The following is a 23938-nucleotide window of genomic DNA, read 5'->3' on the forward strand; positions in this document are numbered from 1 at the left end:
TCAGAGCACAGCTCTGCTTGTGCTTTCAAATTTTCATTCATTTCTGTTGCACAATGTCTTAAGCATTTTGCAAGATGTGGCAGGAAGGATGCAGAAACACGTGGACATGTTTCCTGCAGTAAGTCTGTCTTTCCCACTGTAGTGGACTGAGGTCTCAAAGGGAAAGTCCAAGAATTGATAATGGCTGGGAATAATTCAGTTACTTAAGACTGAGTGAGCAAATGCTGAGAAAATTGTGATTCCAAGCATGGTCTGATGCAAGAGGTTGATGTACTGTAGGCACTTCTTAACATAATTAGCAAACAGCAGTGGCCAGATTCTTTCCTCTGAGTCTTCCTAATCTGGAGGAAAGAATGGAAAGAAGAATCTTGCATCTGCAATGCTCAGAGCTGTGCATTATTCCAAAACAGTGGGGCTAAAAATACAACTTTAAGTGTTTAGACAAAGATAACCCTTTAAAGAGTCTTTCATTGAGACATCTGACAAACGAGAGAAACGGAAATTAAGATCTCTGCTTGCACTGAGAGCTGATTTCTTGAGTCAGTGACATTGGGGTCAGTTTTAGCTGATGGTGAGGAACTTAAGTTTTTTTAAATAATTGCACAGAGGCATCTCAATATTTATTTAAATTAATTTAGTGGAACAAAATTAAGTGGTTTATCTGAAAATACTGAGGCAAAGTATTTGTGTTTTGAATGTTAAACTGTAGGAGTCAGACTGGTATTTTGCCAGAAAATGTGATTTTGGGGAATTTTGTGGAAATTTCAAGAGATTGTAAACAGAAGCTGACTAGCAAAAGGTATGAAATCCAGTGCTTTTTGTCAGCTGAAATATACTTATTTAAGGAATACTATAGATGTCAACAATTGAACAGTGCAGGGAGTGGAAGAGTCACTCCTGTTTATCCTTTAATCCTCCTTAATTTCCTTCTGATCAATCTAAATATCAAGCTGACTGATTTCTAACTGCACCCAGAAAAAAAAAAAAAAAAAAAAGACTTGTTTCTTTAAGCCTGGTATGGATTTTTAGAAAGGAATGTCTTTATGGAAATTGGCTATGCCAATGGACATAGAATTTTTGGAGGATGGAATTCAAAGAAGTTAGACTTCAATGCAGCACCTTATCTAAATATTCCCCAGAGGCAGTTACATGTTCAGCTGACTGCTGCTAAATGAATAGCTCTCCTGGAAACACTGTCTTTAGACTTCAGAATATCAGAAATGTTTTCTGGTTTAATTCCTTATACATAAGGAAAAGCAGAATGTGTTCCAATAGGAATAGGACAAGAAAATGGGATGCACATGTGTGAGAAGTTTAACATATGTGTAAGTGCTCAAAGAACTGCAGCCTGTACTAATAAAAATTACAGATTTTTAAATTTTCAATTGCTTTTTCACTCTGAATGGTTGTTGAATGGCTTTCTAGTCTTGTTTGGAAATACATTTTCTTTTAGAGTTTATACAGTATTTCAGACTGCACAAAATATTCAGTTCTTAGCTGTAGAGCAGAGAACAATTCATTATTTTGGAAAACTACTCTGTCTGCCTGAGTTTTCTCCAGTTTCCCTTAGCTATTACAGACAGCTTGAAATACTTTCCTTTTTTGCACTTATGCCTATCTTGTATCCATATTTTCTGTCCTATAGATCATGCTATATTAAAACAGTATGGTAGTTAAAAATGACTGGGGCAATGTATCAATGTTATTTCAGGAGTAACCTGGTTTTTAATTTTCTATTAATAGACAGTATTTTTATAGTAAGGGTTTTTTTGGTCTTTTTTTCTGGCAGTCATTATTTATCAAAAATTGTGAGGAATTGTGAAAGATTTTTGTGTATCTCCAAAAGGGTAGCCCAGTACATTTTTACTGGCTCTAGGTCTAAACTTCAGCAAGTGTGTGATCAAGTATACCGGAAAAATCCTTTGTATATTGCTAAACCTTATGAAATTATAGATCAAAAGAGTTTTCCTATCTTACAAGGACTGTGGTACCATTCATGGGCTGAAAATGACTGTCAAAGTAATAAAACAACTACTGTTGTCAGGGAAAGATTAAAAGCAGCAGCTGGATTGTACACAGTCAACTTGAAAATCTTTCTCTGGAAGGTAGATGCTTTAGAAAATGATCTGGCTTTTCAGTTGATATGCCGTGATTGGCAGCCCTATAAAATGGCTACTGACACAGGAACTTACAAAAGAAAGAAGCCTTTTTTCCCCCCTATAAAGAGCATATTCTGCTTCTTGCCTTCTCCCAGATTGGACTCTGCATTTGGAGGTGAGATATAATGCAAGTGTCATGGTGATGATGGCTGCCAGCCTTTCCTCTGTTTTATCCAATTTACCTATACGAGCATTCTTTCCTGAAATCATTCCTGCTGTCAGTTTTCTGCAGCTTGTGTTTTAGCCTATGCTCATTTTACTGTTTTAGTTTTGTTCCTTGAGTTCATCTGTACCTTTTGCAATTCTCCTTAAATTCAGTATATTGCCACATCTGTTTCCATGTTATTTTTCCAAGATCATAATCCACTGGAACAGTACCAAATACTTTTAATCTCCATTCAGATTCTACCATTATCCCTGGTATAGAGGAGGGAATATTTTTAATTGTCTCCATACCTCTAGCCATCCTGCTCCTCAAATTAGCATGTGTGCAATCTTTGAAACTTTGTTTATGCAAGGTCAGCATTAATGATTTCTTTAATTAGTTCCTTTCTTTCCATTTAATTATCTCTCTTCTTTCTAGCCATCCAGACTTTCTTGTTCTTTTGAACCAAGTAGATTATCTTTCTATCTGTATCACAAGATTTGGCCATCTGCCTTCCACTTGGTGATTTTTCCCAGATGGCAGTTGTCTTTGGGGTTTTCTTTCCTGGTATCTTTTTGATTTATATCTATTTCTTAATGTCTTCCCTCAGATATTTCTCACTACATAACTAACTTGGAGAGTAGTTTATCTCTCTTGCATCCTGACAACATCATTGGAAATGAACTCAATGGTTTGCCATTGCTTTGCCAAAAGCTTTTTCTCCCTGCTTTCTGATTCCAGCTCTCTTCATGTTGTAATTTTGGGTTCCACATTTCCCTGGGAGCATTGCTGGACCTCTCCTCACCTCTGCTTGGCCAGATTTTCAAATATAAGATGTGTTTGTGTTGTTTTCCCTTAGGATTATGTGCAATGGAGACAGGAAATGGACAGCTTTGTTTCACTATATCCCATTTTCTGTGCACTGGTCTTAAAACCATTTATGTGTTTGGCTTTTGTGGGTCTAAGAATGGGTGTGTGTTTTATAATTGGTCACATCTCAAAGCCACTGGTGGTGGCCGTGCCAGGCCTGCAGCGTGCCCAGTCTGTGAGCAAGTACAGGTTCCTCTTGCTCATTCACACACTGGGCTCAGCACACACTGCCCCAGCTTCATGTAAGCTCAGCAGTGTTCTTCCTATCTGTGATGAGGATGGAAAACTTCAGCTGAGAGCCAAAATCTACTGTCCCTTCTGATCTTTTGTCAGTGCCCTGCCTGAGAAAAACAAGCTCCCACGGTAGGTGACAGTTTCAGAAGGAGTGGTGCTCAGGAGAGCTGCTGAGCAGGAGAGGTGCTGGATGCAGCCCCTGGCACAACGGCAGGCGCTGATCCAGCCCCTGGGCAGTTACCCTGCTTCAAACTCCTCTGCCCAAACCTACAAACACTCTCTGAGTGCCTTCAGCTTCTTCTGTGGCTCAAGCTCTAACAGCAGCACCAAGCCTCACCCTTGCTGACCGTGGACCTTGAAAAAGAAAAGAACAATATCTGAAGTTTTTTTCAGATCTTTCTGAAGGGGAAACGCAGATAAAAGCAAAGCTCTTTGTGACTGATTTTTTCTTTCACTATCTACTTGAAAGGCAGTGGGTCAGAATTAAGGCATTTTTGCTGCGGAGGAAACGTGTGGGATGTTGGCTGCAAGCCAGTAGCCACTAACATCCCCGCTGCACCAGGAATACTTGAATGAAGTGGGCGTCACCCTCGGGAGAGCAGGCATTTGGTAACAGACTACCTACATCAGAGGAAAACCTCTTCATTGAGATTCAAGCAGTAAAAATACTGAATGAAGATAAACGGGTTTGGTAGATTCTTCTGAGGGACAGTGAAAATGGAAGAATTATCATCCAGTCTGGAAGATCATCCTCTAAGCTTCTGTGTTTGTCAGGTCCCATTCATCCCACAGAGAAGAGATCCATACAGTCGCTGACTTTTCTGACAGTATTAAAGTTTTATCTTCCAGTTCTTTTTCCTCAACATAAAGAATGATGAAATAACATCTGGAGCTTTCAGACAGTAGTCCATGCTATCGTCAGTCTTCCAGGGTTTTTTCCCAAAACCAGAATAAAAATCTGAAGTGTGTCAAATGCCTCTATAAAATATAATTGATTCAGACACTAATTCTTCTTGTGTCCAGCTGGATATCCACTGGGAAAAATAAAAGTAATTTCTAGAGTTTATTTGTATCACTAATGATCACCGAATGATCAAATAGAATACTCCCAGTGATATCATTGTTATCTGTCCTAGTTAAACTATCTTGCTGAGTCAGTCACCAGTGCTATCCAGTCAAAATATGAGCACATTTCCCTTGGATCAAGTTCATCATCCCAACATGACGTCTATGAAACAGTTTCTCTTTCCACCTCAGTAACATGATAGGTAATCCACAGATTTTTTTTTTTTGTCTGAAACTGCAAATCTTGTTTCCAGGGTGTGTAACGGAAAGGAGATTTCCAACTTATTCCATCCCTGAATTATTAGAAAGTAATATATTCATTTTTTTCAGACACAGAAATGACACCAATGGAAAAAAGGAAGCATTTTGGGTAAGTGTGGGCAAAGGACAAAAGTGGCCATAAGAAGACTGAATGGCTAGAATAGAGTATCCTAAATATTTTTCAAAGCTCTTCTCCTTGTAGAGAAAATAAAGAGATCCTGGAAAAGTGACAAAACTACGTCCATGTAAATCTAAATGCTTACATGGTAATAATAATTTGGATTTTGGATGCAGTTGTGCATGTTGGGTCTGGTCTAATAACACCGAGGTTGCAGAAAGCTAGATCTATAACAGCTAGGTGACGTGGATGAAAAATAAGTGAATTTGAGCAGGATTTGGGAAAACCAGACCAGGTCTACCAAAGTAAGGTAATTATTGGTTTTAGTTTGGGTAATAGGTTTGTTTTGATAGTCTGCCTTTCAAATACTGGTTTTGGAAATGATCTTCACAAGGTATTTGTGGGCAGTTGATTTGCAATGTCCCATCCCCTGGGCAGAAAGCCTGGGGCAGGGGAAAACAACTTTAATGCCTCAGGGCTGCATAGTTCCTGTGGCTGGCAAACTGGAAATCACCAACAGACCAACAGAGCAGGTCTGGGTGGGTTGATGGCAAAAGTCTGATAGGAATCAAGCCTGAAAGATTAGAGAGAGAAATGTACTTGCTAGAGCAAAACTAATTGTTGGACTTAGAATGGGTTGGAAAAGTGAATTCTGGTTGCCAAGAGGTGTGAGGCTGACAGGTGTGTAGCTGAGAGAAACTGGGAGAAAACTCAGGCTGCAGCCAGGAGAGCCCATGGACATGCCATGGAAGTAGCAGATGCCAGCATAAATGTGGACATCTGTGAGAAGACACCGAACAGAGCTGGGAGTCAAAGTCTGAGATGAGGAGAAGGACTGGAAGAAAGCTTAAAGGCAGCAAAACGAGAAAGAGGGAAGGAATAATGGATAAAGGAAGGTTTGGATGCAATATTGGAAGACACTTAGACATTTCAGCAAGAAAAATGGTCTGAGGGGTAACATGCTCAGGAAAAGGGAAGAAGAAAATGTAACTGTAATGACTTCTTCTGTAAGGAACCCTTCTTTTTTCTGAGATCCCGGGGTGGCAAGCAGCAAATTAGCAAATCCTCAAAATTAATTTGGAAAGCAATCAGACTATCTGCTCTGAGAGGAAAGTTTAAACTGTCTAACAGAGTTTTTGTAAGGAAAAAGAAAATGTGCCGGAGGGTTCAGTGTTCTTAAGACCAAGTGATGAACCTTTGAAAATAGGATTTTATAATGGAAATGCAGAGATCATTAACTTTGTAAGCACCTCTAAGAATGACACCTCTATAGTAAATTACATTCAAATTAATATAAAACTGTAAAGATTCTCTGACAGCTTTGATTATGTAAGTTGATTTTAGTAGTTAAATGTTGACTTTCTATAATGCATTCTCCAAATATTATACTGAATGCTGCATCATATATAACAATTACCATGTCACAGTGCTATTTTGTGTAAATTAAATTATTGACAGCAATATAATTTTGTATTCACTTTATTATTTTGATCCATTTTTCTGTCAAAATATACAATGACTCTTCACTAGATTTAGAAACCAGAAAAACTCTTTAGATGGTGAAGTATTATTCTCCATACATTATTTTTCCTTAGCCTGTAATGAGATTGGGGAAGGAGGGGGAAGCAACATTTCATTCCTCCTCTGACATTGTGTGTGTTTTTAGACATGTTGTCAACTTTAAATTGTGTTTCAATAATTGTGCTTATCAAAAAGTCTGCAAAGTCCATGGCAGGCCTGGTCAGGCTGTCCAGGCATGTGGCAGAGATGATGTTTTTAGTGTGCTGTAGCACAAGCACTGTCCTCAATCACAGCATATGATGTGGTTATGAGCAGAGGTTATAATTATAGGTTGGACTTGATCATCTCTAAGGTCTTTTCCAACCTAGTTGATTCTTTGATTCTGTGATTCTATGATTATTCAGCCTAGCTTTAAGGAGATTCTATTGTACATCCCAGGGTGAATACTCCCTGTTCCTTGATACCTCTTATGAGTTAAGATGAAAAACATCATCTGTGGAGCAATTCTTTCTTCACACCTTCTTTTCCCATATCCTTTTGGGGGCTGGGATGTGAGTATGGCAACAGTGATTGTCCATCCTTGGATGCCTGGGGAGTGCTTGCAGGTTGTGGTTTTAACTACTTGTAATGCAGAACTTAGAGTTTTCTCATTCACCTTTCCACAGATGCACAGCCTGTTGGCTCCTCGTGACCTGCACCACACTGGAGTGCAGAAATTGGAGCACAAGCTCTGTCTTCCTGTTGGATCTCAGCTCTTCTCCAGGCAAGTACCCTAACCCCCAATATAAAGTGCAGCTGCCTCACTTCACATAAAACCCAAAGCCTTAATCATAAAGACATGGGGAGGCACTGAGAGTGACTCTGAAACATGGTTTTGGGTGCTATCCTGTAAGATTAAAGAAATGGGCTGAGATGCTTTTAGGCAGAAAGGAGGACTGAATCCAGCACATCACATACTATGGGCAAGGACTCTAACTCTGGGTACAAAAATTCCCTCCATTCTGAGTGGTGGTAGAAAGGCTCAGAAAATGCTCATTTTCTCAGCTTGCGCAGACCAGGGACGTTGGGGTGCACATCTCAGTGGGGTTTCGTTATGATATAGGCACAACCAAGCCATAGTCACATTTATATCTGCTCGATAATAAAAATCAGAGACCCGTTGGCACTCCTGAGAGCCTGGGAAGCAGTTTCTGGTCCCTGGGCCAGTGAATGCAGACTTGTTTGTGGCTGTAGAGCTGTAGGCTAACTACCTCTTCAGTAAACTGGCCCAGGTCTGTGCCCTAAATGCCCTGTAAGCCTTAAACTAAAGATTATTTTTCAGATGCTCTTTGCAGTTTTTATTCAGCTGCACTGAGCATGTGGAATCAAGGGGACTGAGGGGAAAGCTGCAAATTGCTAGCATGGCAGGGATAGGACAGGGGTAACTGGGAGGGTACTCTGAGTTCACCATTTCTACCAGTGCTCTCTAAATATGCCAAAGCTCATTTGTCCTTGGGTTGGAAACACATAAATAAAATATATGTCCTTTCTGTGGCAGCACAAAATTACAAAAACTCATTTGATACCAATCAAATGCACTTAACCATTGCACATGCACTTAATTCAGTATGAAATGTGTTACATTGTTATGTCTGCACGCACCAAATTCCCTTGTGCTCAGTTTTAAGGGACAGAAGCTTGGAGACACTTGGCAATCTCTCCTGGGAATTGCTGCTAATGCTGAAAGTAGATGTTGCTTCTTAGCCCAGGTCATTCATTTTTCCCTTTGCTTAGGCTGTTTGTTGTTGATCTACACTGCACATTCAAGATCTGCAGTGTGGTGGCAGTAGTAGTAGTGTGAACATGGAAAAGAATCTGTTTGCTTGAAGACTGATCTGTTTTTCTATTAGTCTGATAGAAAAGCATTAGAGTTCTGTCAGCCTTGCCCTGCTAAGATACTGGTATTGACTTGTGTTCTGTAGGCAAACTGAGCTTATTAACAATTATTGCAGGCACAACTGCTGAAGTACTGAGTCAGAATGACCATTTCTGTTAGCTGGAACATTTGTAAAATGCCAGGAAATCATCAGTGGGTAAAGGAATTACTTTTTTCTAGTTTCTTGTCTAACATTAATAGCCATCTCTCCTTTGTGTGCTCAACTTGTAAGGAAAGATCTTGTCTTTGCCCTTTTCTGCATGTAATTTCATGTATCTTCCCCTGTATGAAGCTGTTTGACACACACATTATAGGAGTAGAGTTCTAATAGAACCAGCTTCACTTGGGAGTAGACAAATAGACTTGGGTCTTTCTATGGCACAAGCTAAGCCTTGATGCTGATTTTCTTATTTGGCCTAATTTCTTGTTTGATCTGCCAGTGTGGGAGTTAATTGTATAAACACAGAAATATGGGAGATAGGGAGAAATACATTCTGTGCTGCCTTGTTCGGGTGGCTGCTTCTTGCTGGCTTTGTTAATGTGTTGCTTACAGCAGTTTAAATGGCAGGGGGGATGAGGAACAGTTGGTGATGAAAAGGAGTTAATGTGAGAAGACATGAAGAAATCATATTGCATGATAGGAAATTGTTCTTCCCAACATATTTCTGTGCTAGCCCATGTAAGTGGGACTCCATAACAGTACCCTGTGACTACACCAGGAGATGCAATGGAATTGAGTTCAGGTGCTAAACAAGTATATAACCAGGTTAATTTAATTTTGGCATCTGAGATTTTAGGTGGCAGTCATTCCTCTTGATGTCTGAGAGCCCAGACATTGTGGTGATGAGCTAGATCTCTGTTAGCACCTCAGGTTACTAACCTGGAGAGAGGAACTATGCACAAAAGGAGGATTTAAAGCTACAACACAGCAAACAAGAACTAACACCTGATTAAGTTATCCTGAGAGTTGGGAAAAATGAACCTGCTGGGCAGGTATTCCCTAATGATGCTGTTTTGACTTTACTAGCTTGTCTTCTCAATGTATCCTCTATTTATTCAAAGAAAATCATCTGCTCCTCTCAGTTATTTCAAAGTAAAGTCACAAGAATAGCTTGTTCCCACTCTATTCCAAATATAGATGTTGGCAGCAATTGCTTAGATAAAGGGGAAGGAAAGGAACTACCAAGGAAGAGGAAAGACAGGAGGAGGAAGAGGGAAAAGAGAGCTGAAAAGGTTGGACAAGGGAGTAGAGAGAGAGAGATGAATGAGAAGGGAGGTGAAAGAACGAGGACAGTATATCACAGCAGAAAAAACAAATCAAAGATAGCAACAAACTCCTGTGAAACAGGTGGAAGCAGCCCAAATACAGGATGAAAAGGACCATGCCTGCCCTCAGGAGAACCTGGAGTTTTAGCCTTGAAAAGTAACCAAACTGTAAATAAAACCATGCCAAATTTTTTTGTTCACTCAGATTGTAGGGGTTACATGATCAGAAAACTCAAGCTAACTTATGCCACTTAAAAATCTGGCCCTAGAAATTTTAAAACAAAACATGTTGCTTATTTTAATCTCATGGGGGGGTGGGTGTTTGTTTGTTTATTTAATTCTCTGCTGCAATAAAATTCGCTGTCTGTTCTGACAGAAAGTCATCCATTGGGTAACTTTGCTGAAAATGAATCTGAATCCCCGTGTCCTAAAGAATTCACAGTCAGGATGGTCTTCTGGTGAAACTGGAGCATGTAGTCATACCCTCAGGAGCAGAAAATAAATGCTGATAAAAACAAAGGAAAAGCCTGAAACACACACAGATTGACTTACCCAGAGCAAAGAGCTGAGTGTTTCCAAGGCTGAAGGCAAACTTCTTTAAGACAAAAACACAGAGAAATGAGACATAAATGGAAACAGGTTCTGAGAAGTGGTACATACAGCAAATGCAAAGGAGTGCTTGGAAATTTAGAAGTCATGTAAGTGGCTCCAGCTTCCTTGGAGGGATGGGAAGTTTCTGGGAAACACCCCACAGAGCTCTTCTCAATCTCTTTGCAAGAGAAGACTGCTTGGAAAATGATGTTAGAGGGTTTTTTTCCCTCCTGGTTTGCTGGAGAGAGATGTTATACCTGACTTTACTCGTCACTTGAGGATAAAAAGCTATGGACTGTTCTGAAGACACTGTTTCCTATAAACTGGATATGTCCAGAAACCCTTCTGACAGGCTTTCTAAGCACTCAAACACTAGGTGATGGGACCAAGAGAACTGAAAATGTGGGTCTTGATACACTTCTTTTATTTCAGTCCTTCAAGGAAGAAGGCCACTTGCATTCATGACAGCATGTGCTCGATTTGTCTCTCTCTGGACTGAGGGCACAGCCATGGGACAAGGCAGTATTTACACAAACACAGGAGGCAGGTTGGAGCAGGAAATACAAGGGTCAGTGAAACTAGTTTCAGAAGAAAGGACTGGAAAGTAAAGCTTTGCAGGCAGACTATCACTATTTAGAAAAAAAGTTGTCATTATTTTGAGTCTTGTCTCATGAATGACATGTGTATCCCAGCAATTTTCACAGTTGAGAAGCAACTTTTTTTTTTCTTTTTTTTCCCCCTTCTTTTCTTTGTCCCCCCAGCAAGCAGCATGGAGAGCTGATATTTTAGCCTTTCAGCAGGGATGCCCCTCTTGTGGCTTGCTCTCAACACTTCACACATCGACACTGTTGGGGTTGTGGGGGGTCACAGCTGTGGCCGGTATCTCTGACTCAACAGGGCTAAAGTCTCTCTATAGGTAGCACGAGTGTGATGAAAACCTTTAGGGGTGCTGTTATACGGTGGAACAGCAGCAGAATTCAGCCCAGAACTTCGCTCATTGCTCAGCTGCTGTGTCCTCGCTGGCTCCCGGGAGCGCCTTTCCCCAGGAGAGGGCAGTGGAGCCCGCACACGCTCCCCGCTCCCCTCCCGACAGCGGTGGCAGCAGCAGTTCCCTCGGCTGTTCCGTGGGAAACTCATGGGGTGAGTGGAAGTAGGACCTCGCATTTGATATATATGCTAGAAACCGTGTACAAGAACATCCAGGAAATGTTCTATGTATTTAATAACGGGAATAAGTTTTGAGCAAACAAGTTTGTTGTTGCTTTTATTTGACTGGAAGTTTTCTCTGTCACACAGGCTTGTTCACAGCCACACAAACTTAAAGTAGTAGTTTATTGATTCCACATGGGTTTATTTAATTCCTATAGCCCGAATTAGAACAAGTTATTGACATTTAAATAACCCTTCAGAATGTTGCTACTGCTATCCTGAGCCAAGGACTCACAATAAAGTTATTTACTTATTTCAAATTTACAGGCACTCATCCTAAGACAACAAGCAGCCTTGGCTGAAAACCACAGAGTGGTTTCAAGGTACTGTAATTAAGGGCAGACTGGGATGCCTTCTTTGCTCCTTAACCATCCCCTTCCCCTAGCATGCCAGCAGCCTGCCAGATGTTTTCTGTAAGTTCATGTTTACAGCAGGTTTCCCTGGCTGGATTCCAGGTTTTGGTGACTGGCCAGTGCAGACTAAGAGCCTATATCAGGCCTGTGAGGGGCAGGCAGGGCAGACTGAAGGGAAGTGGCTTTTGCCAGCAGCCTGGGAATCCAGCAGACACCCCTGGCCAAAACAGAAGGTGAAATAGTAAACAAGCATTTCTTCCTGTGAGGACATGACAAATCTTTTTCCAGTGAAAGGGGGCAAATTTAGGAAACTCTGAAATTCAGCTTTGGAGAGAAGATTTTCTCTTTTACATGAAACACTAAAAACCCACCAACCCCAACATGAATCTATTCCAGATTTAGAACAGACATTCTTTGCTGTTGTCAGGGTCATTCATCTCCAACCTGTAAACAGCTCCCTGTTCCCAAATGAGTTCCTACTCCCCAGGGCACCTGCTGAGCTGAGGCCACCTTAACCCTCCTGAAAGCAGCAGGATGCAGAGTGGAAGCTGCAGGGTGTGTTTCCCATGCAGGCCTGTTAGCACAGGAGGTCGGGTGAGTTTTGCTGCAAAAGCATAGTAACCCCCTGGAGAGATGACTCAAATGTGTGATGCTAAGCTGGTTAAATGTGTTGCCAGCTCCACAGATGATAAGCTGCCTTTTCTTCCTCAGCCACTCTCAACTCAGGTACAGAGGCAAAGATGATTTTATTTCTACAACTCCTGTCTCAGGTACTGGTGGTAGAGAATGACTGCAGGAAAATATACCCCCAGTGCAATGTCAGCTAGCAGCTTGTTAAAAGAGCAAATACAGTAAATCCAAAGGGGCTTGGTTTCAAAGAAGTTGGGAATAGGAGAGAAGTTCTGCCTTTCAGCTCTGAACCATCCTCAGTCACTGGTATATCACTAAGAGGTCATGCATATTCAAGGCTCTTGGTGTGATTGGGGATTTGGCAATTTGCACCAACAATGTGTCTGTCATATGAAGCCATGTGGTTTACAGAAAACAGTAGGATATTTCTGCATGTAAGGGCCATTGATGATAGTGTGAGCTGGACAGTCCAACCCTCAGAGTCTGCTGTAATCAGCCAAACAGGGATCAAAGGTACAAAGCACATGCAAAGCAATACGGCAAGGATATCTGAAAAGGGCCCAGAAACATTTGAGTTTCATCTGTTAACAACTTTCTGAAAGTGAGCATTAAGTATGCTTCCATCTTGCCCCACACCAGATCCTGCTGCCATTGAGACAAAGCCCCCATTGAAAGATGTCGAGTGATTTGATTTGATTGTCCCTGGAAATTTATTCCATTCTTAAGAAACCTTTTAAAATTAACCAGCCAAGTCAACTACAGTAGTATTCCTCAGGTGAAGTTAAATTTTGTGTCAGTCTTCCATTCAATCCTTTTCCATAGTGGAAGAACATTAAATTAGCCATGTTATTTCAAAGCTAGAGTTGATTCATGGGGGGATTAAGGTGGGGTGTGAAACCCTGGTTCTCCTTTCTTCTGTGTGCATTATGATTTAGTGTCATCAGTGGGCATATAGTATTTTGAATTAATACAAGATGATGTAGAATATCCATAAGCCCTATATCTGAGATATCTGCAATGTTTTGCAGCAAGGAGGATACTGCACTTAGAGTTACTGTTTCTCAAATTCATGTAAAGTAACTCACTTCACTGCACAACAGATTCCAATATTTTGTTCTTTCATAGTAGCGATTAGACCAATTATAGCTCAGCTGTTAACAGAAAGGTACAATACAATTGCTCCTACTTCTCAGTCAAATTTCCCAGAACCTGTCTCTCTGTCACACTTTTAAATTTTACTTTTAAATTGAGATGGTTTTTAAAATGAAAATATCTAGAATCCCACTGAAAGCTTGCTTTCAACTAAATCTCATATGTCAAACTGTATTGGCTGTACATTAAGTGCTACAGAGGACTGGTAACAAAAATTTATGTTAAAAACCACTGTTAAATATTTACTAATTGCTGTGCATACTTCCCTGATCAAGGCAAATATCTAACTTTATGCCTACTATTCCTTAGCAAATGTCCCTAAAAAACCTTTACCCTTCCAGGGATGCTGCTGTCTAGTCTGGACTCTGTGGTGCCTGGACGAGTAATGAACCTGGAGCATCACCAAAGGCCATGATCTGGAGGAACTGAAAGAGCCTTTCTCAGCTGGGGTGCGAAGTGTGGCATGGATGAAGAGGGTCCTGAGAGACACTGTGACAATCCTGGGAGCTAAGGCAGAAGGTAAGCCTATACACCATAGGGATCCCTGAGCACACCCCTCTTCTATGGCACAGGCTGTAACGTATTAGACCTGTAAACATTGGTATCTGCAGTTAAAAATGAAAGGGAAGAGTTTTTAGCCTTCCTATGTATTCTCTGGCTTGCTGCTTTGGAACAGGAATGCACTGTCATAATATCTCTCATATGTTGCCATGTCTTGCTGCTGCTTGGGTTGTCAATGGGTTGTTTTTTTTCACTGCAGACTATTGAAAAGGGGCCTTGCACGCTACAGACCATATGTGAGAGTTGCTTTCCTAAATGCAGTAATAAACAGCCACGAGATGAAATATCCCCAAGTAATGAGATTAGTGACACGGGATACAGCTTTCAAAAATAATTACATCTGACACCCTCATCAGCAAGAAGATGTAGGGGCTGCAAGCTCTAAGCTTGGGAACAGCATATGAAAGATTGGCTTCTCCTGGGAAGGGGGAGGCACAAGGGAGGTTATTTTTAGTACTTTGGAGGAAAAAAAGAAAAAGCCAGAATTTAAGCACTCTTTGGTTTGATACCCTCGTTACGGAGGAGATCACGGAGAAATAAAGCAAAAGCGGCGGTGGAAATGTTACTGAGGCTGAAAACTGTGGGAACACGAGGTTGAACTGAGCAAAGCGGGAGTGGTAGGGTCAGAACGGAACGAGGTGGGGGGGGCACTCCTGTCCCCCTCCCCGCCACCCCTCCCCGTCCCGTCCTCGCTCGTGCCCGCCGATACAATAACAACCCAGCGACGGCGGAGCAGGCGGTTCCGTTTTCGCGACGGTATATATAGATCAGACACTTTCCAAAACAAGCAGCGCCGCCGAGTCGCTCTGTTCGGCGGCTCTTTCCACCCGTAATTCAGAAAGAAAAAAAATTATTTTTTAAAATTACTTTTTCTTTGACAATGGAGAAGCTCTATTCCGTGAATGCGGCTGTTTCCTGACCCGCCGCCGGTTTGCGGTTACAGGCTGCTGAGAAAGTGAGCGGGGTCTGGCGGGGCGGCCCCGGGACCTCCTCTGCTTTTCCGAACCTTTTAAAAATTTCCGGAACAAGCCCTAAAAGGGCAGGCGGGGCGGGGCCGGATCCTCGCCTTTTTAGGACAAGGGCCCCGCCACCGGAATACCCCCCTGGGCGGCGCGGCGGGCGGCGGCGGGGGCCGAGCGGGGCCGGGGCGGGTCGGGGCCGCCCCGCGGGGCGCGGAGGGTGCGCAGGGCGGGGGGTCGGGGCGGGCGCGGGCCGGCGGGTCCCGCACGCGGGCGCCCACGTGACCGCCGGGCCCCGTTCCTCAGTCCTTATATGGGCAGTGACGTCCCGGGCATTCAGGGGGCCCCCATAAATAGTTACCGCCAGACTTGTCCTCCAGCGCGAGCTGCGGCGGGAGCGCGGCGCTCCCGGGGCACCGCGGGCACCGCACCGCCGCGACGGGGCGGCCGCCCGCCCGCACATGCCGCGCCGGCTCCCCGCCGTCCCCCCGCGCTGGTAGTGGGAGGCAGGGGGAAGCGCCCCCTCCTCTCCCTCCCCTCCCCGCCCCGAGTGCCCACCGCCGGTCGGGAGCGCCGCTCCCCCGGCCGCCCCGCTGTCCCCATGATGACCGCCAAGGCGGTAGACAAGATCCCGGTGACCCTCGGTGGGTTCGTGCACCAGCTCCCCGAGGGCATTTACCCGGCGGATGACATCTCCGCCGCGCTGCCAACTTCGGTCGCGATCTTCCCCAATGCCGACCTGGCAGGGCCGTTCGACCAGATGAGCGGTGTGGCAGGAGGTAAGCGAAGCCCTCGCAGGTGCGGGCCGGGCCGCCCGCGGAGAGCGGCGGGGCGGCGGGCGGGGGTCGGACTGGGACGGGGCGCCGGGACCCTCTCCGGGGCCCTCTCGCCGCCCGGCCGGGTCCCCGTCGCCCCTTCGCGGCAGCCCTACCTCCGCACCCAGCTCGGGGGGGAAAGTTGCAGTTGGCTCGGAGCCCCCCTGCATCCGGAGCGCAACATGTGCGCGCCGCAGCCCCGCGCTGGGCCGGGGCGGGCGGTGGCTGGGACCGGTGCCGGTCGTCCAGCGGGTGGCGGCGCGGAGGGCTGACCTGCTCCTTGCCCCCCCAGACGGCATGATCAACGTGGACATGGGCGACAAGCGGGCCCTGGACCTGCCCTACGGCGGCGGCTTCGCCCCCAATGCTCCGGCTTCCCGCAATCAGACCTTCACCTACATGGGCAAATTCTCCATCGACCCGCAGTACCCTGGCGCCGGTTGCTACCCCGAGGGCATCATCAACATCGTGAGCGCGGGGATCCTGCAGGGGGTCAGCACGCCCTCCTCCGCCGCCTCCTCCGCCGCCTCCTCCGCCTCCTCTGCCGCCTCCTCGGCCACCGCCGCCTCCGCCACCTCCCCCAACCCGCTGGCCGGGGCCCTCGGCTGCACCATGGCACAGGGCCAGCCAGCCGACCTGGAGCATCTCTACTCGCCTCCGCCGCCGCCCTACTCGGGCTGCGGTGACCTGTACCCGCAAGACCCCTCCTCGGCTTTCCTGCCCGCCGCCGGCGGCGGGGCACTGCCTTTTCCCCCGCCGCCCTCCTACCCCTCACCGAAGGCGGCGGCGGCCGACGGCGGGCTCTTCACCATGATCCCCGAGTACGGAGGCTTCTTCCCGCCGCCCCAGTGCCAGCGGGAGCTCCACGCCGGCCCCGACCGCAAGCCCTTCCCCTGCCCCCTCGACTCGCTCCGCGTCCCGCCGCCCCTCACGCCGCTTTCCACCATCCGCAACTTCACGATGGGGGCGCCCCCGGCGGGCGCCGCCCCCGGCAGCGCTCCCGGCAGCGGCGGGGGCGAGGGTGCGGGCGCCCGGCTGCCCGCCGGCGCCTACAGCCCGCACCACCTGCCGCTGCGGCCCATCCTGCGGCCCCGCAAGTACCCCAACCGGCCCAGCAAGACGCCGGTCCACGAGCGGCCCTACCCGTGCCCCGCCGAGGGCTGCGACCGCCGCTTCTCCCGCTCCGACGAGCTCACCCGGCACATCCGCATCCATACGGGCCACAAGCCCTTCCAGTGCCGTATCTGCATGCGGAACTTCAGCCGCAGCGACCACCTCACCACCCACATTCGCACGCACACCGGCGAGAAACCCTTCGCCTGCGACTTCTGCGGCAGGAAGTTCGCCCGCTCCGACGAAAGGAAGCGGCACACGAAGATTCACCTGCGCCAGAAGGAACGAAAAGGAGCCGCGGCCGCCGCCGGCGGGTGCCCGCAACCCGGCGGCGGGAGCGGCACGGCCGCCCTGGCCCCCTGCGCGGCGCGGACGCGGACGCCCTGACGGCGCGGGACGCGCAGGACCCAGCGCGGAGCCGCCGCCGAGCGCGGCGGGCGCGGAGCGGAGCGGGGCCCGGCGGGGCGCGACGAGCACCTGGCGGCGCCGCGGGGCTCCCCCGGGCCGGGGCGGGCCGGAGCGGGCCGGAGCGGCGGGTGTACATAGGGGCTGCGGCGGGAGGATGGATGCATGCAGTGCCGTCGTGGTGAGGTGTCCTTGGTGCCTTGTGTGGTGTAGAGCCCGGTCCCCTGTCTGCATGTGGGGGGTGCCTTACCGATCCGCTCCGACGACAGCGGCGACACCGAGACCGGAAAGTTTTTCCCTCCCTGGTTTTAGTATGGCTGTACATTTCTGCCTATTAATATTGGGATTTTTTTTTTTTTAGAGACTATATTTTTGTACGCACTGGTTTGGGGTTTTGGTTTTGTTTTCCTTTTTGGTGACTTGAAAGTGTTCCGTTTGTAGTAGGACTTGGGACAGGATGTAAATACTCGGGCTGGGACCGGCGCCCGTGGTCGGCCGGCACCCAGTGCGCCGCAGGTAACACGAATAATGCACAACCACTAACGGGGGCTGGAAGGAGAGGGGGGGTATCTTTATCTTTCTGGCCACTCTGTAAATAAACTTTTCGACAATAGGGTAGGTGCTTACAAAGTTTATAAAAGACGACAAATAAATCTCTTAATTATGCTAAATTGACATCTTTATTTCCGTAGGTTCCCTGGTCTGACCCAGGGAGGGGTTGTCCCCCGCTCGTCCCTGACCCGCGCCGGGTCCCGGCGGCGGAGGGCTGCGGGGCAGCCCGGCCCGGGTCCGATGGGCGCACCGCACAGCCCCGCAAAGCCTCGGCGTGGAAAACCTGCGGCCTCGGCCCCAGCGTACAAACACTGGCTTTTGGGCGCGGGAATTTCCCTCGGAGACGAGACGGGATAATATTAACCAGGGAGCGGGGTGGGTTTTTTTTTACTCATTCTGTTTTGTTCCGCGGTTACGATCCGCCCCAGGCAACCTCCGCGAGTGGGCTCCGGAACAGTGAGTACCGCCGCCCCGACGGCCGCCGCTCGGGGGAAGCGGCTCCCGGCGGCGCGGGGCTGCGCGGGCGGCGCCGCGCCCGCGCTCGGGGGCTCCGCAGCGGCCCGGGGCGGCGACGCCCACCCCCGCGGCACAGCCAGACTGTTTTTGCTGAACCCACATGGCCGCAATATCGTGCCTTTTTTTTTTACCTTGTACACTTATTTTGGTTAATGTTTTTTTAAATGCTGTCCCGGCCTCAGCCCACCCTCGGATCCTGCCATCGGTGCAGGGCTGTCAGCGCCCCGCGGGCTTGCCCCTCTGCCACGCAGATCCCTGGTGCGGCCCGCACTGCAGAAGTGAGCTGTGCAGGATGGACATCACTAATGCCACAGCCCAGCACAGCAGGGTGAAGGGGTTTAGCTCTTTCTTGGTGGTTCCCAGCCTCTGCTTGCCCAGGTGTTAGGTCCCATAGTGCAAAGCCTCAGCAGCACCTGCCTTTTCTGTCTGATAGAAATCCCTGGTTCCCATTTTCTGGAACTCATGCCGGCTTTTGGGGCAGCTGGTCTTCTGTGGGAGCTGAAGTGACATGTCTGGTTCTGAATCAAGACAGCTTTTAAAGTTGGGCATGGACCAGCCTGTGCAGGGGAAGCCACGCTCACTGTCCCGCCATCCACCTTAGCAGCACAAGTAAGCCTTCACACCCTGGTTTGTAGTTTTGCCACCTGATCCCACGTGGTTCTGGCCCCCAAGAGACCACAGCCTGCTGCTGGAGGGATGTCATACAGAAGCTGCGGCCTCCTCAACTGCTGGGCTTCTGCAGGTACTGCTACAGCCTTGGATAACCACAGCTTGGTCACGGCCAGAGCATCTTGAGCGAAATTGGTATTTCAGCCACCCAGACACAATCCAAGGCTCCCCCTGCCCTGTCCAAACTACTGTCACCAGCCATGCTACAAAATTAAAATGCAAATTAAAAGCAAAAATGATATGAACAACACTGAAATTGTAAAAGAGGTGAACTAAGGAAACTGCTGGTGACTAGTGTATGGCTACAAGAGCACCTCACATGGCACAGTATCAATGGTCCTACACTCCTGTGTGTGCCTTACACTGAGGGCCAGCTTCAAAAGCAGCAATAGTGTATGTGCCTGGATTTGCCTGCAGGATCTGGGCTGAGAATCCAGTGCTAAGCATCACCTCCCAAGGAAAAGCCGGTCCCACTGTTCGGACTGTCAGGCAAAGGAAACTAGAGCTCGGTACTGTGTTTGGCTTAAGGCTCTCATACTTGTGAAGGAAAGTAATGACTGTTCACTGGTGAGATATCCTGTATTTATTCTACAATTCAGCAATAACAGTTATTTTGCTGTTGTGAAAACACAATAACCAGACTGCAGGGAGAAGGAATGGCATTACAGACTTAAACCTTCCGCTTACAGATATCCAGAACGTAAGAAGTAAGTTTCAATTAGTAAGTAAGCAAGAAGTTACACAAAGAGGCTTTTTTAAAAAATGCATCTCAGGTTTTCTTTGCTATTTTTCCAGCTTTAAATACTTTGATACTAACACCTTAATTAAAAAAAAGAAAAAAAACCAGCAAAAAAAAAAAAAAGGTTTTGCCATGGTTAACAGCACTCTGCGGTGTGACCATGCTGTCCTCTTCAGAAAGATGCTTTAAATAGTGTCCCACTAAACATCTTGACTAGGTTTTACACATGGAGGAAAAAAATTGAAAACTCAGCAGAAGGCCTAAGGGGAGGATAGAGCAGATAGGATAAAAAATGCTCACTGTCGCAGTTTGTTTTTCCAGTACAGCTGTTTGCATGCACCGTGCTATCTTCTTTGTGGACTTCTGAAAAAGGATAACTGTCTTCGTTAGGCTTGGAGAAAGGCAGAAACAGCCTGTAACACAGGGAGGCATTGCCTTATAATTAATGACTACATTTGAGCAAGAATTGTTAAACATTAACTAATGCTAAGCTGCAGGGGAATTCCAAGAAAAACAGGTAAGCCAGCTGCAGAAATATCAGGCACCTTTAAGTGCTCAAAGAATAAATGGAAATCGCCTGAAATAATTTCTACCAATTTTTCCTAGCAAAAGAATTAATCCATGTATGCATAATGCTGACTGTGTATTACATTCATTCTTTCACAGGCCAGGAAAAAAAAAAGCAGCAATGCCATATCAGAATAATTTAAAAATTCACACATACAAGCCACTGTACAGGAAAAACAAGTCTGCTTTTATAAATACACAGAAAAGTAAAGCCAGTTGTGAAATGATTTCTGGAGCGGGCTGGTACATCATTTAGGAGGTTGCTAAGTCACGTTTTCTTACTCAAATTCTCAATCAGGACTAAGATGGCCAAGGCTGCCCCGGCCTGGGTTTGTGGTATGAAGTGTGCGTTAGGATGAACAGGCACAAGACCAGTCCCTGCAGCACAGATGGGGCACTTCACCTGTAGAAAAGCTCTCTTCTGTGTTAGAAAGATTGCATCCCCTGCTGTGGACAAACTGCATCTCCGGACCGCTTCCATCATAGCAAGGCGAAATTCATGTTGTCTCTTCTACTCTACATTTATTTAAAAGCCTTATGAAAAAGTAGTCTTTATAAATAGTATAAAGAGGGAAACTGCAAGGCTTCAAAAGCCCAAAGCGCTCACATATAAAAACACAAACCACGCTTTAAAGAGAAGACATCAGGTCAAATCTTATCAGTACCTAGGTATGCGCTGCTGTATACTGAGGGTTTGCTAATACACCGTGTTTCTAGAATAGCTTCCACAACAGTGGACAGTTGTTTTTTCTTTCATGATGCCCAGTTTCTGCCACTGCTGCATTAGAGGTTCCAAGCGAGGTTAATCAGCAGCTGTCTCCTTCTTGCTGAAGGAAGTATGCATAGATGCACTCAGTAATTCTCAGTTGCAATAGTGAGATCTTGTATATGACACTTAAAAGAACTGTTGAAAAGTAACTCTGAACCTGACAGTGTCCATTTGGAGCAGTAATTTCCTTAACTCCAGCCCTGGGGATTGATCACTGGCATTTACTGGAGGAGCATGTCCTGGCTCAGTTGTTGTTCTGGATTTGTTATTTACAAGTAGGGTACAGCTCTTCTTGAGAGTCGCTCTGGAGACAGTTCCCAAAGGTTGTAGCCAGACCAACCCCACTTCCCAAACTCAGTGGGTACAGTCCCCTGGTCCCGTGGTGCCAGCTGGCTCTAGCAGAGGGAGCCCCACTGGGAAAAGCCGGGGCGCCCTGTGACAATTCTTATTGCATTTACTCTCCCTTTGGAGCCTGAACCCCTCTCCCTGATGCGTGGCCCTAACTATTTACACAGGATGCTGGAATATTTCCCCGACCCTTCAGCTGAGCAGCTTAATCATGCTGCTCCCGCACATCGGCCCCAAGGGCATAAACACGTTCTGGCACTTTATTTCCCCGACTCACGAAGCCCGCGATCAGAGGAAGGCTCTGACCCACGGCGCTCCCGCGAAGCTCCAGCCAGCACGGGACACCGCGTCCCCGCTGTGCTGCTGTCCGCCGGCCTCGGGGGGCGGCCGGCCGGGGGGCGGCGGGTTTCCCTCTCGGCGGGGCGAGCGCACATCGTCCCTAGCGGCCGCCGCCCGGCACGGACCGCCAGCGGCGACTCAGAGGCAGACGCGAGGCCCAGGGTAGGGCTCGCCCCCGCACCAGAAGTCGGCGGCCTGCGGGGTCTCCATCAGCCACACCTCCCGCGGCAGCGCGGGCGGCTCCGCGCCCGCCGGCGGCCCCTCCAGCAGCCGGTAGTAGTGGCAGTCCCGGCCGTGCTGGGGGTCGTAGGGCGGCGCCAGGATGTCGAGAAAGGCGGCAGGCCCGTCCACAGCGTCGATTTGGTGGAGGTTGTCTGTGTGCGGCGAGAGCAGGCAGGGCGGCGAGGCGGGCGTGTAGTGCTGGCGGGAGCGGAAAAGGGCGCGCAGGCACGGCCCGTCGCCAGCGGCGGGGGGCGGCGGGGCGGCGGCCGCCCCGGCGGGCAGCGTGTCCATGCAGGCGATGCGCAGCGTGCCGTACAGCACCTTCAGCATGCCGTTCATGCCCGGGTGGTCGTGCAGCGGGATGCAGGCGCCGCTCCGCAGCAGAAACACGCCCATGCTGAAGTTCTCCGTCTCGCAGATGTGCATGTAGCTGACGGGAGGCACCACGCCGGCCCACGGCGGACCCCCGCCAGGCGCCGCCGCCGCGGCCGACGGCCCCCGCGGCGCCAAGTGCAAGTCCTCGGCGCGCACCTCGTCCAGCAGCTGCTGCAGGCGGTGCAGGTTCTCCCCGAATGCTGGGCCCGCCGGGCTGCGGAAGGTGATGCGCGCCTGCCGCGCCACCCGCTGGATCAGGGAGGCCATGTTGTCCCGGGGCATGGCGGCAACGGCCCGGCCCGGCCGCGGCGGGCGGGGCCCGGCTCCGCTTCCGCCACCGCCCCCCGGCCCGCCGCGCAGCCGCGCCGCCGCCGGGAACCACGGGGCTCGTAGTCCGGGCTGGGGCCCCGCCGGGGAGCGCGGAGGAAGGAGAAGGAGGGCAGCAGAGGTGAGGGGGCGCGGGGGGCCGCGGGGCCGACCCGCTCCCAGAGCTTGTGGCGGCTGCCATTGAGCGCTGAGGGGAGACGGGCGTGAGGGGAGACGGGCTGGCGGGAGCGGCCGCTGAGGGGCTGAGGGGTCCCGCTCCCCGGGGCTCTGGCACGGCTGACCGGGGGCTACGCTGGGGCCGGGGAAACCACGGCAGTAAGTCACCCATGCTACGAGTTTCCTCCCCACCACTGTGGGGGGCTTAGGAAGCACAGGAGCAACTTGTTACTTGGCTTGTAGTTAAGCCATGTAAAACTGAGCAAGGTAGTGCAAGTGCGGTGTCCTGGGCGTATGGCAACTGCCCATAGACAATTCATCTTTTATCACTGACTGCTTGATATAACCACGTTATTTGGGCAAACTTATCAGATTTGAGTTTAGTGGCATTGCCTCTCTCATTTCAGCATTGGGTCGAGGTCGTGCTGTACGGCACATACTGTCCTTCATGCATCTCCTTATGGTCACTTCTGAGTGCGATTGTGTCTGAATTCGTTATCTTTAACCACAGGTGAACACCGACGAGCACACAGAGTTCCAGATGCCGATCCTCAGAGAATCCATGCGTAACAGAAAGGATGGATAATCTTTTGGCTCAGCTCCAGTCTGGTGGAGCCTGCATGTGGTTGTTTTGGGCTAATGTACAAAAAGGGTCCTGCATTTATTCTGCCAGGTTTTTATTTAATTTGTATATTTCTGGCAACGATCCTATTACCTTCTTTCTAATTGGTATGGCTGTACATAGCAGATCATGCCTAAAAATTCTTGCTTTTGAAATCAGAAGTTAACCTGTTAGTGCTGGGATTTTTTAAACAAGGTTAGGCTCTGGTCACAGAAATATATAGGCTCATTCCACCTTGAGTTCAATTATTTGCATGGGTGTGCAGCATTTAAGTACCATGGTAGGTCTAGGTTCTGAGAAACAGCTGAGTGATATTACATAATCAAATATGACTCCAGGGGCTGCAGCCTGCCAGGTCAAAAAATTTCATTTTAAAGCCAGGTAAACCAATTTTC

General features: G+C 48.1%; 2 protein-coding genes across 2 annotated transcripts; one reads left to right on the plus strand and one right to left on the minus strand.

Moving 5' to 3' along the window:
• Window positions 1-15525: 15525 nt before the first annotated feature.
• On the plus strand, window positions 15526-17324 carry EGR2 (early growth response 2). Its single transcript, XM_030951436.1, has 2 exons — window positions 15526-15788; window positions 16117-17324. The coding sequence occupies exons 1-2, from the start codon at window positions 15611-15613 to the stop codon at window positions 17322-17324; spliced, it is 1386 nt and encodes a 461-aa protein (XP_030807296.1). The 5' UTR covers window positions 15526-15610.
• A 2014-nt stretch (window positions 17325-19338) lies between these two features.
• On the minus strand, window positions 19339-22753 carry ADO (2-aminoethanethiol dioxygenase). Its single transcript, XM_030951700.1, has one exon. The coding sequence runs from the start codon at window positions 22718-22720 to the stop codon at window positions 21980-21982; it is 741 nt and encodes a 246-aa protein (XP_030807560.1). The 5' UTR covers window positions 22721-22753; the 3' UTR covers window positions 19339-21979.
• Window positions 22754-23938: the final 1185 nt, after the last annotated feature.

The sequence above is a fragment of the Camarhynchus parvulus genome, chromosome 6 (assembly GCF_901933205.1).
Source record: "Camarhynchus parvulus chromosome 6, STF_HiC, whole genome shotgun sequence".
NCBI classification, from domain to species: domain Eukaryota; kingdom Metazoa; phylum Chordata; class Aves; order Passeriformes; family Thraupidae; genus Camarhynchus; species Camarhynchus parvulus.